General features: G+C 43.3%; 1 protein-coding gene across 1 annotated transcript in view; it reads left to right on the top strand.

Moving 5' to 3' along the window:
• Nucleotides 1–10,174, top strand: part of LOC132383030 (chondroadherin-like) — a 30,346-nt gene extending 20,172 nt beyond the window's left edge. The window contains exons 3-4 of the mRNA XM_059953734.1: nt 1,921–2,519; nt 6,272–10,174. Of these exons, the coding sequence (XP_059809717.1) occupies nt 1,921–2,519; nt 6,272–7,102 (1,430 nt within the window). The 3' untranslated portion in view covers nt 7,103–10,174. The remainder of the gene's footprint in view (nt 1–1,920; nt 2,520–6,271) is intronic.
• The last annotated feature ends 3,824 nt before the right edge of the window (nt 10,175–13,998 follow it).

The following is a 13,998-nucleotide window of genomic DNA, read 5'->3' as shown; positions in this document are numbered from 1 at the left end:
CTCCCACAACTTAGGGCTCCCCATCTCCCTGTAGCTCCTGACTATCACCACCTCAGTTTCCGTATGAGCTGAAGGTTATCAAGCTGTGGTTCCAGTTCCTTAACATGTCCTCAGAGACACTGTACCTGGTGCGGATGTGGTTATCCAGGAAGCTGGAGGTTTCCCATGTCTCATACAAAGATTCACAACACAGCCCTGGAGCCTTTCTCACTCTCTAACTATGCACTAACAGAAAGAATAGAGAAGAAAGAAGAAGAAACTCACAGATGCTTACCTTGTCCAAGTTTGTTCTTGCTGAAGCCTGATGAGCCAAAGCTTCCCACTCTAATACTGGTCCACTCACACAATGGCCACTCCCCTTGTCCCTACCTTACTTTTATTTACTGAAGCTGGAATCCTATGAAAGATCTTTTTTTAAATCTCTCGCTCCTGGACCTGCGTGAGGCCTCCTCCACCAATCCGACTGCGATTGCATTACCGAAAAATATGCGCTCGGTTTTCTCCCCACAACTGGGGAAATCAAGAATTAGAGGGGAAAAATTAATATGAGCCTGACGGGTATCTTTCTTATACAAAGGCTGGTATTTATGTGGAATGAGCTGCCAAAGGATGCGGTTGAGGCAGGTACAATAACAATTTTTAAAAGACAGTTAGACAGTATGTAGATAAGTACTTCTCCTATGTTCAGCATCTTTCCAAATTGAACAACATTTTCCCATCATTAACCCAGTACCATAAGTAATGTCTACACACTGTTATATCCCGGTGTTACTAAAAACTTGCAGGACTTTCCCAAGTGCCAACCTCCTGAGCATTAATTAAGTTGGTAAAGAACCACTGATGCAGCTGCAAGCCGTGTGGACCAGTTTTTCAAGGAGTCATAGAAACGGGGCCTTTGGCCCAAATGGTCTGTGCCAACCAACATGCCCCAACCAAGTTGGTCCCATTTGCCACTGCTTGGCCCACAACCTTCTAAACCTTTCCTGTCTACATACTGTAAGATCACCTTTCAGTCTCTTATACCAAGGAATAAAGCCCTAGCCTGCTCAATCTCTCCCTATAACTCAGTCCCTTCTCATAAATCTTTTCTGCTTCTTTCCAGTTTAATAATGTATTTCCTTTAGCGGGCTGACCAAAACTGAACACAATGCTTCAAGAGTGGCCTCACCTGTATTTTGTCCAACCACACCATAATAGCCCAACTTCTTTACGCAATGTTCTGACTGAAGACCAGTGTGTCAAACAGTTTCTGCTCCACTCTCAGGAAACTCCAAAGGTTCTTCTGTTCTACAAAACTCTCCAGCTCACTGTGAAAGCCCTACTTTGATCTCACTTTCCATAATGCAACACCACACACTTAGCTAAATTAAACTCCGTTTGCCATTCCTTGGCCTACTCACTCGTAAGAGATCCAAAGCTACTTTCTGCTTGCGGGCTTCCAGTTCGTGATATCATCACTGATACTGAAAGCTTCCATCTGGCCTCCCCTTTGCCCAAATACTAGACAGACAGAGCTCCCCTCCGATGGGGTTGGTGCAGGTGCTGTTAGTGGGTGTGAACTTGTCCCAATGTTTGCTGTTGTCTTGAATTCCCTCTCCTTCTACCAGTCTTTCTTTCCCCTCTTTTATTCACTAACTTTGGGAATTTTCTGATTAAAGCTCAGAAGGAATGGTTGGAAGTGAGATTGTGGGTGGAGCTGGAAAGGTCATGATAGGGGCTGTCAACAGTTCTCCCATCATGGAATTTGTATTAGAGCTCACAGGACAATGAAAAGCAAGACACTGTAAAAGGCACTGTCTCTTCATAGCTTACCTCTACATCATTTGAATCAAATGAACAGCTGTATTTTCCTTTCAACAGAGGAGTTTTTACACCAATTAATTGGGCGCCCTTTTATTTCTTTCTTCTCCCCTGCCTCAGGTGTGTTTTCCTCCTTGGTAAACTTGAATGTTCTTGACCTTAGTAACAACCGTCTCACCACTGTGCTAAACCTTACATTCAAGAGCCTTTCAGCACTGCGATGGCTATTACTCAGTAATAACCGCATCACTACCATCGAGTCAAAGGCCTTCGCTAGCAACAGGGTGCTCAGGAAGCTTTGCCTTGACAACAACAATCTGACCTCTGTGCCATTCCGTGGCCTGAAGAAACTAGAAATCCTAGAGCTTAGCAACAATAATATGTCCAGTTTGAAGTCGATCATCTTTGAAGCAAAGTTAAAGTTCCTGATACAGCTTTATTTGGACAATGCACTTCTGGATGAAGACCCTGCCCAGGCCCTTTCCAAGCTCCGAAAGCTGGAGATTCTGAGCATGAGGAACAACCGCCTGGAAACCCTTTCCAACACCAGGTCCTTCAAATCCGTCAAGCTGTTCAGGTTGAGCGGGAATACTTGGAGGTGTGACTGCAAGCTGAGCTGGCTCCGAGCCTGGCTTCTGAAGCAGAGGGAGGCAGATCAGAGGGAGGTGTTCTGCAGCTCGCCCAGTCCGCATGCAGGGAAACTTCTGGTCAACGTACAGGTAAGAGAAAACCTTAATGATTTTGCAGGTTTACGGCCAGTCCCCTCCAAACACAATGCAGCCAATGAAATCCTGCTGTAGAGTGGGAAATATATCAGCTAGACTGTGCTCATTGTGTCCACAAGTAATCTGTTCCATTGATGTACACTAGAGGATGTATGTTGTTCTTGGGGTAATAATCTCAAGGTAGAATATAGTAACATATATACTTCAGTAGTAAAAGTACATTGGTTTTGATTTCCTGAATAACTAACCTCTTCTTTAAACTCCATCCACCTGGGAAGGAAAATGGGGCCTCGTTAGTATTTACTCCAAAACATAGTCCACAGTGCAGCTGTCTCGGTGTTGCAGTAGGATTATCAGATTTTACGGCAAGGGGTTAGCAGAGCAGGAAGTGAAACCAGAAGCTTCAGGCTCTGAGACCAAAATGCCAGCACTGAATCACAAACAGGAGAACATCTGCAGATGCTGGAAATCCGAGCAACACACACAGAATGCTGGAGGAGCTCAGCATCTATGGAAAAAAGTACAGTTGACGTTTCGGGAAGAGACCCTTTGGCAGGACTTGAGTCAGGTATCAGGACCTCACAAGCCGTTGGAGCAGGAGAAAGGACGCACTGAAAATGCACCTCTCCTCCCCAAACCTCATGGTTCATCTTTGTAATTGGGATATAATTTTTTCCAGATCCTTTCATGTGAATGAAAACAAAATGGTTCATAGTGATCGCTGAGCCTGTACATAATGATTAGCGGCTCACTTTAGCTCCATACTTATCCATTACTAATTTATAATTTCCTGTCAGAGTCACCCTATACATAGAACATAGAAATGTACGGCACATTACAGGCCCTTCGGTCCACAATGCTGTGCCGACCATTTAACCTACTCTAGAAACTGCCCAGAATATCCCAAGCATATAGCCCTCTCTTTTTCTAAGCTCCATGTACCTATCTAAGGGTCTCTTAAAAGACCCTATTGTATCTGCCTCCACCACCGTTGCTGGCTGTGAATTCTATGCACCCACCAACCTCTGTATGAAAAACATACCTCTGACATCCCCTCGGTACCTGTTTCCAAGCACCTTAAAACTCGTGTTAGCCATTTCAGCCCTGGGAAAAAGCCTCTGGCTATCCACATGATCAATGCCCCTCATCATCTTATACACCTCTGTCAGGTCACCTCTCTTCCTCCATCGCTCCGAGGAGAAAAGGCCAAGTTCACTCAACCTATTCTCATAAGATACACCCTCCAATCCAGGCAATATCCTTGTAAATCTCCTCTGCACTCCCTCGATAGTATACATAGACACACCTGAACCCAGCTTCACTTTCTGTACAATCGATGTATATACAAGCTATCTTATCAGAATCAGATTTAAGATCACTGGGATATGTCATGAAATTTGTTGTTATGCAGCAGTACATTGCAATGCATAACAATAAAAACTGAATTACAGTAACTACACACACACACACATATGCATTTATTAGTTAAATTAAATTAGTGAAAAAGATATTGAGGTAGAGTACATGGGTTCAGTGTCCATTCAGAAATCGGATGGCAGAGAGGAAGAAGCTGTTCCTGAATCATTGAGTGTGTGCCTTCAGGCTCCTGTACCTCTTCCCTGATGGTAGCAATGAACTACAAAGGGACCTTGACTGGGTTAGGGAGATTAGCTGAAGAAAGGCGAATGGATTTCAACATGGATAGCTGTGAGGTGGTGATGCATTTTGGAGTTCAAAGCAGAGTAGGACTTGTACATTGAGTGGCAGGACATTAACAAGGGCTATGGAACAGAGGGACCTGGGAGTACTAGAGCAGTTTGCTGGAAGTAGCCAGACAAGGAAACAGGATGGTGAAGAAGGGGCTTAGCCTTTATTGGTCAGGGCTTTCAATATACGGCTGTGATGCACCATCAATAACTCACACTGAGACGTAGGCGAGATATCGGCTTTTATTGACTGGAAGAAGGAACCAGGAGTGAGTGTCTATCATACAAGGTCCTGGAGACTGAGGCCGATCTTCAGGCCGCAGGTCTCCTTTATACAGGGGCCTGTGGGAGGAGCCACAGGAGCAGTCAGCAGGGGCGTGTCCCGACAGGCACATAGTTCACCACAGGCTGTTATGTTGCTGTTTGTATTTGTCATTAGTGGGGCTGCACTGGGAGGATTGTATACAGTTTTGGTCACTCGGTTACGTGAAAGATATTGTCAGGCTGGAGATTGCATTAGAAGAGATTTGATGGTGCTACCTGGACTAGAGGGCCTGAGTTGTGGGGAGACACTGCCCCACACTGGAGCTAGGAGATTGAAGGGTGACCTTACAGAAGTTTATAAAATCATGAGGGGTATTGAGAAGGTGGATAGTCATAGTCTTTTCCTCAGCATTGGGGAAATCAAAACTAGAAGGCACAGATAGAAGTAGGTCTTTAAAAAAAGGGAAAGTTCCTCCCTGTATCTTGTTTGGCTCGTTGGGCAGCAAGCTTGCCGTTTGTCTCTTTTACAAGACCAAGTTGCTAATTCGATGCTCAACCCAGCACAGATGTAAAGCACACAAGGAGCCGACCGGATTCAAACTCAGGACCACTCACCCCAAAGTCCAGTGCAGATGCCACTACAGCACTGGCCGGCTAGATACAAATAGGGAAAGATTTAAAAGAGATTTGAGAGGCAAAGTCTTTGTGCAGGGTAACAAGTACCTGGAATATGTTGCTAGAGGAAGTGGTTGAAGTGGGTATAATGCAAGATTTCAAGAGACAATTTGATGGTACATGGAGAGCAAAGGCTTGGGGGTTATGGGCTGAACACAGGCGCCTGAGACGAGCAGGGGGAGTGCAGTGAGGGGCAGGGACAGTTGGTCTAAAGAGCTGGTTTCAATGAAGGATAGATTGGCAGATGCGCCAGACTGTTATCAGATTTAGAATATAAATCAAGAGAAGAGTCTACATAACTTGTGTATTCCCTAGCCTGTGCCTTGTAAGATGATTAAGATCATGGGATTTTAAAGGAAATGATAAAAGTAAACTTAACTAGTCTGATGGGCTGTTATGGGTCGTAAATTTACTTGTAGAAAGTCTACAAGGCTCAAGGCAGACATTTAACTCATTGTGACTTTACTAGTTCATTTAAAAAATAACCTCAATTCATTACACTGTTGCAGAGGAATTGTACTGCTTTAATCAGGAATGTCTGGAGTTCATTTTCTTTCATTCTTAATAGACGTTGACTGAGTTAATTGACTTTGCTGTACAAGACACCATTTGTGTGCATAGTTGTGTGCGTAGAGCTACCCCCAGCTCATTAGCTGGCCGATGCTCTCAATGGGCATGTGCAATTTCCTTCCATCAGATCTGCTAATTCACTGCTAAGGCTAATCTTCTTGAAGGTAGTGGTGAGACACCGTTTTGAACAGTTTGAAGGCCCACAGAGTTATTGGTTTGAAATCTCAGGACTAAATGCGATATCCATGAAGGATCAACAATATATTTGTTGGACAGTTTATTGCTCAAAGTAGAAGAGGACTCAGAGATGGTGGCTTTCTCATGGCTATTGAATTTGCCCATCCAATTAAAGATTAGTAAATGTTATTGAAGAGTCTTTAATGAATTTCCTAGGTACTTTGTGAATGGTACACAGTATAAATCAGTGCCGAAAGATGAAGTAACAATTTTAAGTAGATAAGTGTACAGTAACAAAACCAATCTTGTACTGAATACCCTAAGTTAATTTAATAACTGTGTTCTCATCCACAGCCACAGTTTCTGACTTGTCCTCCATACAGTTTTGAAGTCACTACCATTCCATCGCTGACAGCCACGAATAAAACTCTCATTCCAAGAGGTCCTCCTCTCCAAGGGACTGATCAGGCCTGGCCATCAAAGCTCAGCAGCAAACAGGTAACCACAAGGGCTAATACTACGGAAAAGGCCAAATCTGTAAACCCGGACCTGTGCCTCTCACACCACATCAAAGAGGTCACTATAAGCGACGTGACCTCAAGCTCCCTGCTGGTGAACTGGGATATTCTGAAGGACATGGGTGAAGACTACGAGGTTCGCTACAGCACTGCGACACAAATGCAAAGCCTTCTCATGATTGGGGGGGTTAGAGAAGTGGAGCTGAACCAACTCAGTGCCGGGACAGTTTATAAAATCTGTGTGATCCCTCAGAGTAAGAACACCAATGACTGTCATTGGCCTGCTTCCAATCAGTGCTCCGAAGCACATACCTTAGGATCAACAGGAAATACAGATAACAGTACACTAGTGGGAGGTGTCACTGTGGTCGTTATTCTATTAATTACCATTGCTTTAATTGCTGCCTTCAAACTGAAGTCAAGGCATGCAGGCTTCCAGAGGCATTATGATGACGATGCATCCACATGTATTGAACACATTGAAACAGAGGAAAGCAAGGTGGATTTTGATCATATTAACAGCGCGTTTGAAGAAGTCCCTGATGATAACAATGGGTATTTTTTACATTTGGCTCAAAGTCCAAAGATTGAGGGTGTGCACACACTGGAATGCTACGTAGCCCCTGAAGCCAAGCTTGGGCCATCTTTAAGCAATGATATCTTGTAACACAGATATCATTGTAACCCGACATCACTGATGCATTGCAGGCAAGGCACAAGTCCCCCGATTCCAAATGAACTCACGTACCTTTGAAAGGAACAAGGTGTCTTCATTAAACTATGAAAGTCATTTAATCCTTTCTGAACCATATCAACATTTACTTGGGCATTGCCTCTTTTTACAGAGAAATCCTTTGAAGTGGGGAGAAACAAGTCAAGAAGACATTGAGCTTTCATGGCAATTAAACCATTCAGCATTTCCTGGCCAGGTTTTATCATTAAATACAAATCATGTAATCATCCTCTCACTGTTTGAAGATGCTTACTACATGCAAATTGACTGCCATTTTTCCTGAATGTGTTTGGCTGTGAAACACTCTGGGATATCCTGAGGTTGCAAACAGTAGCTGTAGATATGCAAGTTCAGCCATCTTTATTTGTGTTTCTGCTCTTTACGTAGTTTAATCATTTGCCAGTAAGACATGGAAGCCATCTTGGATTAGTCTCTGAAGTAACTGGGCACCGAGGAGGTTCAATGTGACAATGTGTTGTATTTCCAAAACTAAAGTACACAGTATATACTGCCAAGAAAATGGATCCTCCAAATCTGGAGATATTGGAGAAATTTTGGTTATAATAAAATAGTTGCTTTCAACATAGATGATTTCAACATGGTCTCTCGAGATGCTGTGTATCAGACTGCTATATAAAATGAGGTATAATACAAGGTCGTGTGCCGTCCTTCACTGCAATGACAGCATAAGCATAGCAAGCCCGGTCAGCCTCTGAGAACTGTAGCAAAGGCATGGCAACTTGACAATCATAACTGACACTGTCATCTCTCTTAGACTATTCCAACCTCCCAGACTATTCAAAGTTCAAAGTACATTTATTATACATCATTCAGCCTTGAGCTTTCCTTACTAACAGGCAGCCCTGAGACAAAGAAACTCAAAAGAACCCATATAAAAAAATGATAGTGGGACACCAAATGAGCAGAGAATAAAAATACATCATGCCCATTAAAAAAGAACCCATAACATTTTTTAAAAATATTTAACAAAAGACTGAACACTCAATGTGTAGAGAAAAAATCATGCAAACAATAATAATTGCAAGCAAGAATAGCGTTCAAACTGAAGTCCGCAAGGGGAATCCCACAGTTCAGCAGAGTTTAGCACAGAGCTGAGTCACGGAGTAGTGATCTGAACCAGCCAATCCCTCGCCTCGGGCCCTGACCCCCTGACTTTTTCAATCTGGCCCGGTGCCTGAATCTCCATCCAAACATCGCGTCCAGTTGCCTCGATGCGTTCTGGCGCACGGACACTGCCGACTTGATTCAGCCTGTAGCTGACCTCTCCGATTCGACGCAGCACTTAAAACGATCCAAACTCAAGTCTTCCTTGCTCTCGGTGACAAGCCCACCACTTCGCCTTGACTCGGTTCTGCCACATCCAATTGCCTTCAAGTCCAAAGGGAAGTTACAGACTATTATTTTCAATGCTCTTTTGCCAGAAAAAAAATCATTAACAAAATATTTAGTTGTCTTCCTTGTTTCATTAGCCACCAGCCAGAAGTCAATGAGTTTCACCAGCGCCATCTTAAACCAGAATCCTTTGTATTTTCTCCAAGACCAGAAGGATAGATCTGTCACTGCCTCATTGTCCAGTGACAATTAAGGCTGGACAATAAATGTCAATGTCATTAGAAATGTCTGGGTTTGTGAAGGAATAAATAAGAGATTAAAGCAGAATAGTTTGTATTCCTTAATGTCAACTCAAACACAAGGAACCTACAATTATCTACCAAGAACAAATAAGCAGATGCGTTACAATCCCATCGTCTTCAATTCTCACTAACCTGATATCGACATAATTAACAAATCCTTCATAATATTCAAAATTCACCACCCCTAATCACCTAACGAGACTGAAGCAGTTTGAGATGATTGCTCACCACTTTGAGGAAAATGGCCAAACTGATTCAAGCTAACAGTAAGGGGACAATAACTCGAAATAGCCATGCATTACAACAGTGGTGTGCAGAAGAGCGTCTCGAACCTCATAGTGGATGCGCTACAGCCGCGGAAGACCACAAGCAGACACACAGTGGCCACAGAGTCTACAAGCCCCGGATACATTTCAAAAAGCCACACCTAAATCACATCCAGCTCTAAGTGTTATTATTGAGCAAATAGGCTCTTGCATTCGCTTCATTCGTTCTAATTTGTCAGTCTTTCCATCACAGGAATTGGGATGGCATCACCTTCTACATCAGTGCTTTGAAATTATTTTTATTCCTTAATCACAGCTTCCTCTCCATGTCGTTGACAGGGCATTCTTACATTTTCCTTCACTCAGAACAGGGATCTTCTCTCAGATCACTTTCCACTCTTGCACCATATTCCAAAGACATTTCCTAAACCCAGACTCCTCTCACCTCTCTCTTGTCCTGAGGCGCTTGCTTGTGTTTGCTCTAAGTTTCCATATCCACTAGCACCCATACCCCTCACGACAATTTGCCACAAACCCACAGGATGCAGCAACTGCACAGAACTCCTCTCTTTCTATCATCCATATACTCAAACACCATATCCAACTAAAGTAATAATTCTTCCAATTTGATCTTACATTTACACCACACGCTGCACCTACAAAGCAAACAGCATTGTGAAGGACCCCATGCACCCCTCACACAAACTCTTCTCATTCCTGCCATCTGGCAAAAGGTACCGAAGCATTCGGGCTCTCACGATCAGACTGTGTAACAGTTTCTTCCCCCAAGCCATCAGACTCCTCAATACTCAGAGTCTAGACTGATATCTACATCATTTATTATTATATTGTAATTTGTCCTCTACTGTGCCTATTGTTTTGCTTATATAATTATTGTACTGCCCTGCACTGCACTGTTTTATGCACTTTATGTAGTCCTGTGCAGGCCTGTAGTGTAGTGCAGTTTTTATGTTGTTTTGCGTAGTGTAGCCTTGTGCTGTCTCACATAGAGGTCCTGGAGGAATGTTGGTTCATTTTTACTGTGTACTGTACCAGCAGTTTATGGTCGAAAATACAATAAACTTGACTTGCAACACACACAAAATGCTGGTGGAACGCAGCAGGCCAGGCAGCATTTATAGGAAGAAGTATAGTCAACGTTTTGGGCCAAGACCCTTCATCAGGGCTAACTGAAAGAAAAGATAGTAAGGGATTTGAAAGTGGGAGGGGGAGATCCAGAATGATAGAAGAAGACAGAAAGGGGAGGGATGAAGCTAAGAGCTAGAAAGTTGATTGGCAAAAGGGATACCCATCTGGAAAAGGAAAAGGATCATGGGACGGGAGGCCTAGGGAGAAAGAAAGGGGGAAGGGAGCACCAAAGCACCTTGACTTGACTTAGAACTTCCTAGGCAGTTGCTCAGGATCATGTTCAAGCTTAATTCTCATTCAACCGTACATGAATATCTGTGAATACTGCCAAATGAAACAACATTACTCCGGGCCAAGGTGCAAAATACAGCACCAACAGTCACACACAGCACCAGGCACATACAAGACAGCAAGCATGTGAAGTATCAGTAAAATGCAGTGTCACAAAAAAAATTTAGTCAAAGACCTTGAGTCCATGGATGGCATCCAGTGAGTCTACAATTGAACACAAGAACATAAAAAATAGGAGCAGGAGTCGGCCAGCTAGCCCGTCGAGCCTGTTCTGCCATTCAATAAGATCATGGCTGATCTGGCCATGGACTCATCTCCACCTATTTGGCTTTTCCCCATAACCCTTAATTCCCCAACTATGCAAAAATCTATCCAACCTTGTATCAAATATATTTACTGAGGTAGCCTCCCACTGCTTCATTGGGCAGAGAATTCCACAGATTCACCACCCTCTGGGAAAAGCAGTTCCTCCTCATCTCCATCCTAAATCTACTCCCCCAAATCTTGAGGCTATATCCCTTAGTTCTAGTCTCACCTACCAGTGGAAACAACTTTCCTACCTCTATCTTATCTATCCCTTTCATAATTTTATACGTTTCTATAAGATTTCCTCTTATTCTTCTGAATTCTAGCAAGTAAAGTCCCAGGCAACTCAACCTCTCCTCATTTTCTAATCCCCTCATCTCTGGAATCAACCTGGTGAACCTCCTCTGCACCGTCTCCTAAGCCAGTATATCCTTCCTCAAGTAAGCAGACCAGAATTGCCACAGTACTCCAGGCACAGCCTCACCAGTACCCTGTACAACTACAATAACCTCCCTGCTCTTAAATTCAATCTCTCTAGCAATGGCCAACATTCTAGTTGCCTTCTTAATTTCATGCTGCGCCTGCAAACCAACCTTTTGTAATTCATGCACAAACACATCCAAGTCCCTCTGCACCACAGCATACTGCAATTTTTTACCATTTAAATAATAATCAGCTCTTTCATTTTCCCTTCCAAAGTGGATGACCTCACATTGTATTTCATCTGTCAGACCCTCGCCCATTCACTTAACCTATCTATATCTCTCTGCAGAATCTGCGTCTCTTCTGCACAATTTGCTTTTCCAGTCAATTTAGTATCATCAGCACTACACTGGGTCCCCTCTTCCAGATAGTTAATGTATTTCATTTTGCGGGCCCAGCACCGACCCCTGCGGCACAAGACTCACCACTAACTGCCAACCAGAGTATCACCCATGTATCCCAGCTCTCTGCTTTTTATTAGTTAGCCGAACTTTTATCCATGCTAAATCATGAACCCCCCCCCCCAACTCTATGCATCTTTATCTTATGAATAAGTTTTTTATGTGGCACCTTATTGAACACCTTCTGGAAATCCAAGTAAATAGCTTGCCTTCTGCTGAGTGAACACTGGAGGTGGTGGGGGGCAAAGGCAGCAGTGACTGCAACACCACACCACCTCTGATGCCTCTCTCCTGGGTGACTGTAAACTGGTGACACTGCAGGCCCAGTCCTTGCTACAACCAGGGCCACACAGCTCCCCTGAAATCCAGCCCTGCTGTTCGCCAATAAATCAGTGTATCGGACTTGCAGCATTCCACGTTAACAATGTCCAACAGGATCTTGTGATCACAAGAAAAGGGACTAAGATGATCAGGATTGAGGCCACCCTACTTCCAGTGAGTGGAAATTGGATGCATGTGATTTTTTTTTAAACTTGGAAACACCATGGTGTAAAAGTGATATTGACAGAGTGAGTCTACTTCTGAATGTAGATCCAATGCAAAATAGAAAGCAGGCTCTGCTACAGTCCTAGTATTCACAGTGATATATTCTGACCTCCCACTCACCATGAACATGAGATGTGGTGGTTGACTAATATGCCACGACTGTATCACAGCATAGCTGTTGCTTGCAATTGATCATACACACTTGAGTAGTGGATAGAGAGCAACAACTGAAGGCACAGTTTAGATTGACCTGGTTCAGAATCCTTGAGATGTGATGGTTGACTAATATGCCATGACTGTATCACAGCATAACTTGCAATTGATCATGCACACTTGAGTGGTAGACAGAATGCAGTGACTGAAGGCACAGTTTAGATTGAACTGGTTCAGAATACTGCAATAGATGAACTTGCCCATTTGGACGCAAGGCATCAGGGATCAACTTCACAGCCATCTGCCTAAATATGACAATCCAATCAGGAAAGGAAGTGGGGAATGAAAGTGAGAACAGGTTGACATCTTGCACCATACAATTTTACTGTCTTTGGAATTGTACAGTTGACTTTAGTTCTCATCATCTGTGCAGAATACCTGCTCCAGACGGTAAAGGGCTGCAACATTCAGATCAGACAGAAATAAGGGAGAGAAACAGATAATGTTTCAGCTCAATGATCTTTCATTGGAACTGGGACTAGGTTTGAAAATTGATGCATGAGGGGGCGTGTAAAAGGGGCAAGATGGAATCTGATTGGAACTGAGGACAGTGAATAACAGGGCGCTGGTTGAAAAAGGATGGTAAAAGGTACTGTGTGCATAGGGCTGATTGAATGAACTCACAAAAGGACCATCAACACCTCCAGTTTATTTGCCACTGTTCTACAAAAGCATTCACTTGGTGGCCCAGAAACTTACCAGCTCTTTTTTTGGCATATGGAAGAAAACTGGTGTACCCGAGATGCACACTCAGTTGTAGGCCAGGTATGCTAATTCTACAGATGACACCCAACTCAGGTTTGGATCTAGGCCACCAACTCTTGTGCTATTGTATCAAGCAGATGAAGCAGCTGTGGGAATGAACACAGACTTCTAGACATTATGCACTTTAAATGCCAGAGCATGAAATACATCTCAAGCAACATAATCTTCCATCTTTCTCTTTCAGGTGTACAGTCATCCCCCAGAGTCTAACCTCACTTGATCTGAAAGCCTTTACCCAATTAAGTTTACATATACAACAGAGGTGAATCATTAAAAAACACCTCAATCTTTGATGACAAACTCAGAGAGCAATTCCATTTAGTCAAAAATGTGCACAGTACTGATTTGATTGCCCATTGCTTTTCTCTCCAGCAGAAGGGTGATGGGCAGATACATCATTTCAGGATATTCATATCTCTGAAAGCAGGTTTCTAGCTTGTTTTCCTAACCTTCCATAGGCAACTAGAAATCCAAAATTCAGCAAATAAACAGGGAGAATCCACATTTTCATGCTTCATGGGGTGTGACAACAATGCACCTATCAAAAGTAAAACAGATATTTCCCTGAGTGTTCTCTCACTCTAGCTCTTAAAACCATCTGATCAGCAGTCATGCCTTTCTCCTTCATTACAGGGAAAGTTAGACCTTTTCTAGTTCTCTTCTCACTCAAATCGGTCCACTGATGCCATAGCCTCTCTTTGCATTTCACTCTGCCCTGTCCCACCTGAAAAATAGTGCCATTTATTGACTTTAGC

Source organism: Hypanus sabinus, chromosome 29, assembly GCF_030144855.1.
Source record: "Hypanus sabinus isolate sHypSab1 chromosome 29, sHypSab1.hap1, whole genome shotgun sequence".
NCBI lineage: Eukaryota > Metazoa > Chordata > Chondrichthyes > Myliobatiformes > Dasyatidae > Hypanus > Hypanus sabinus.
The sequence above is the reverse complement of the archived record's forward strand: the minus strand, read 5'-3'. Positions and strand labels throughout refer to the sequence as shown.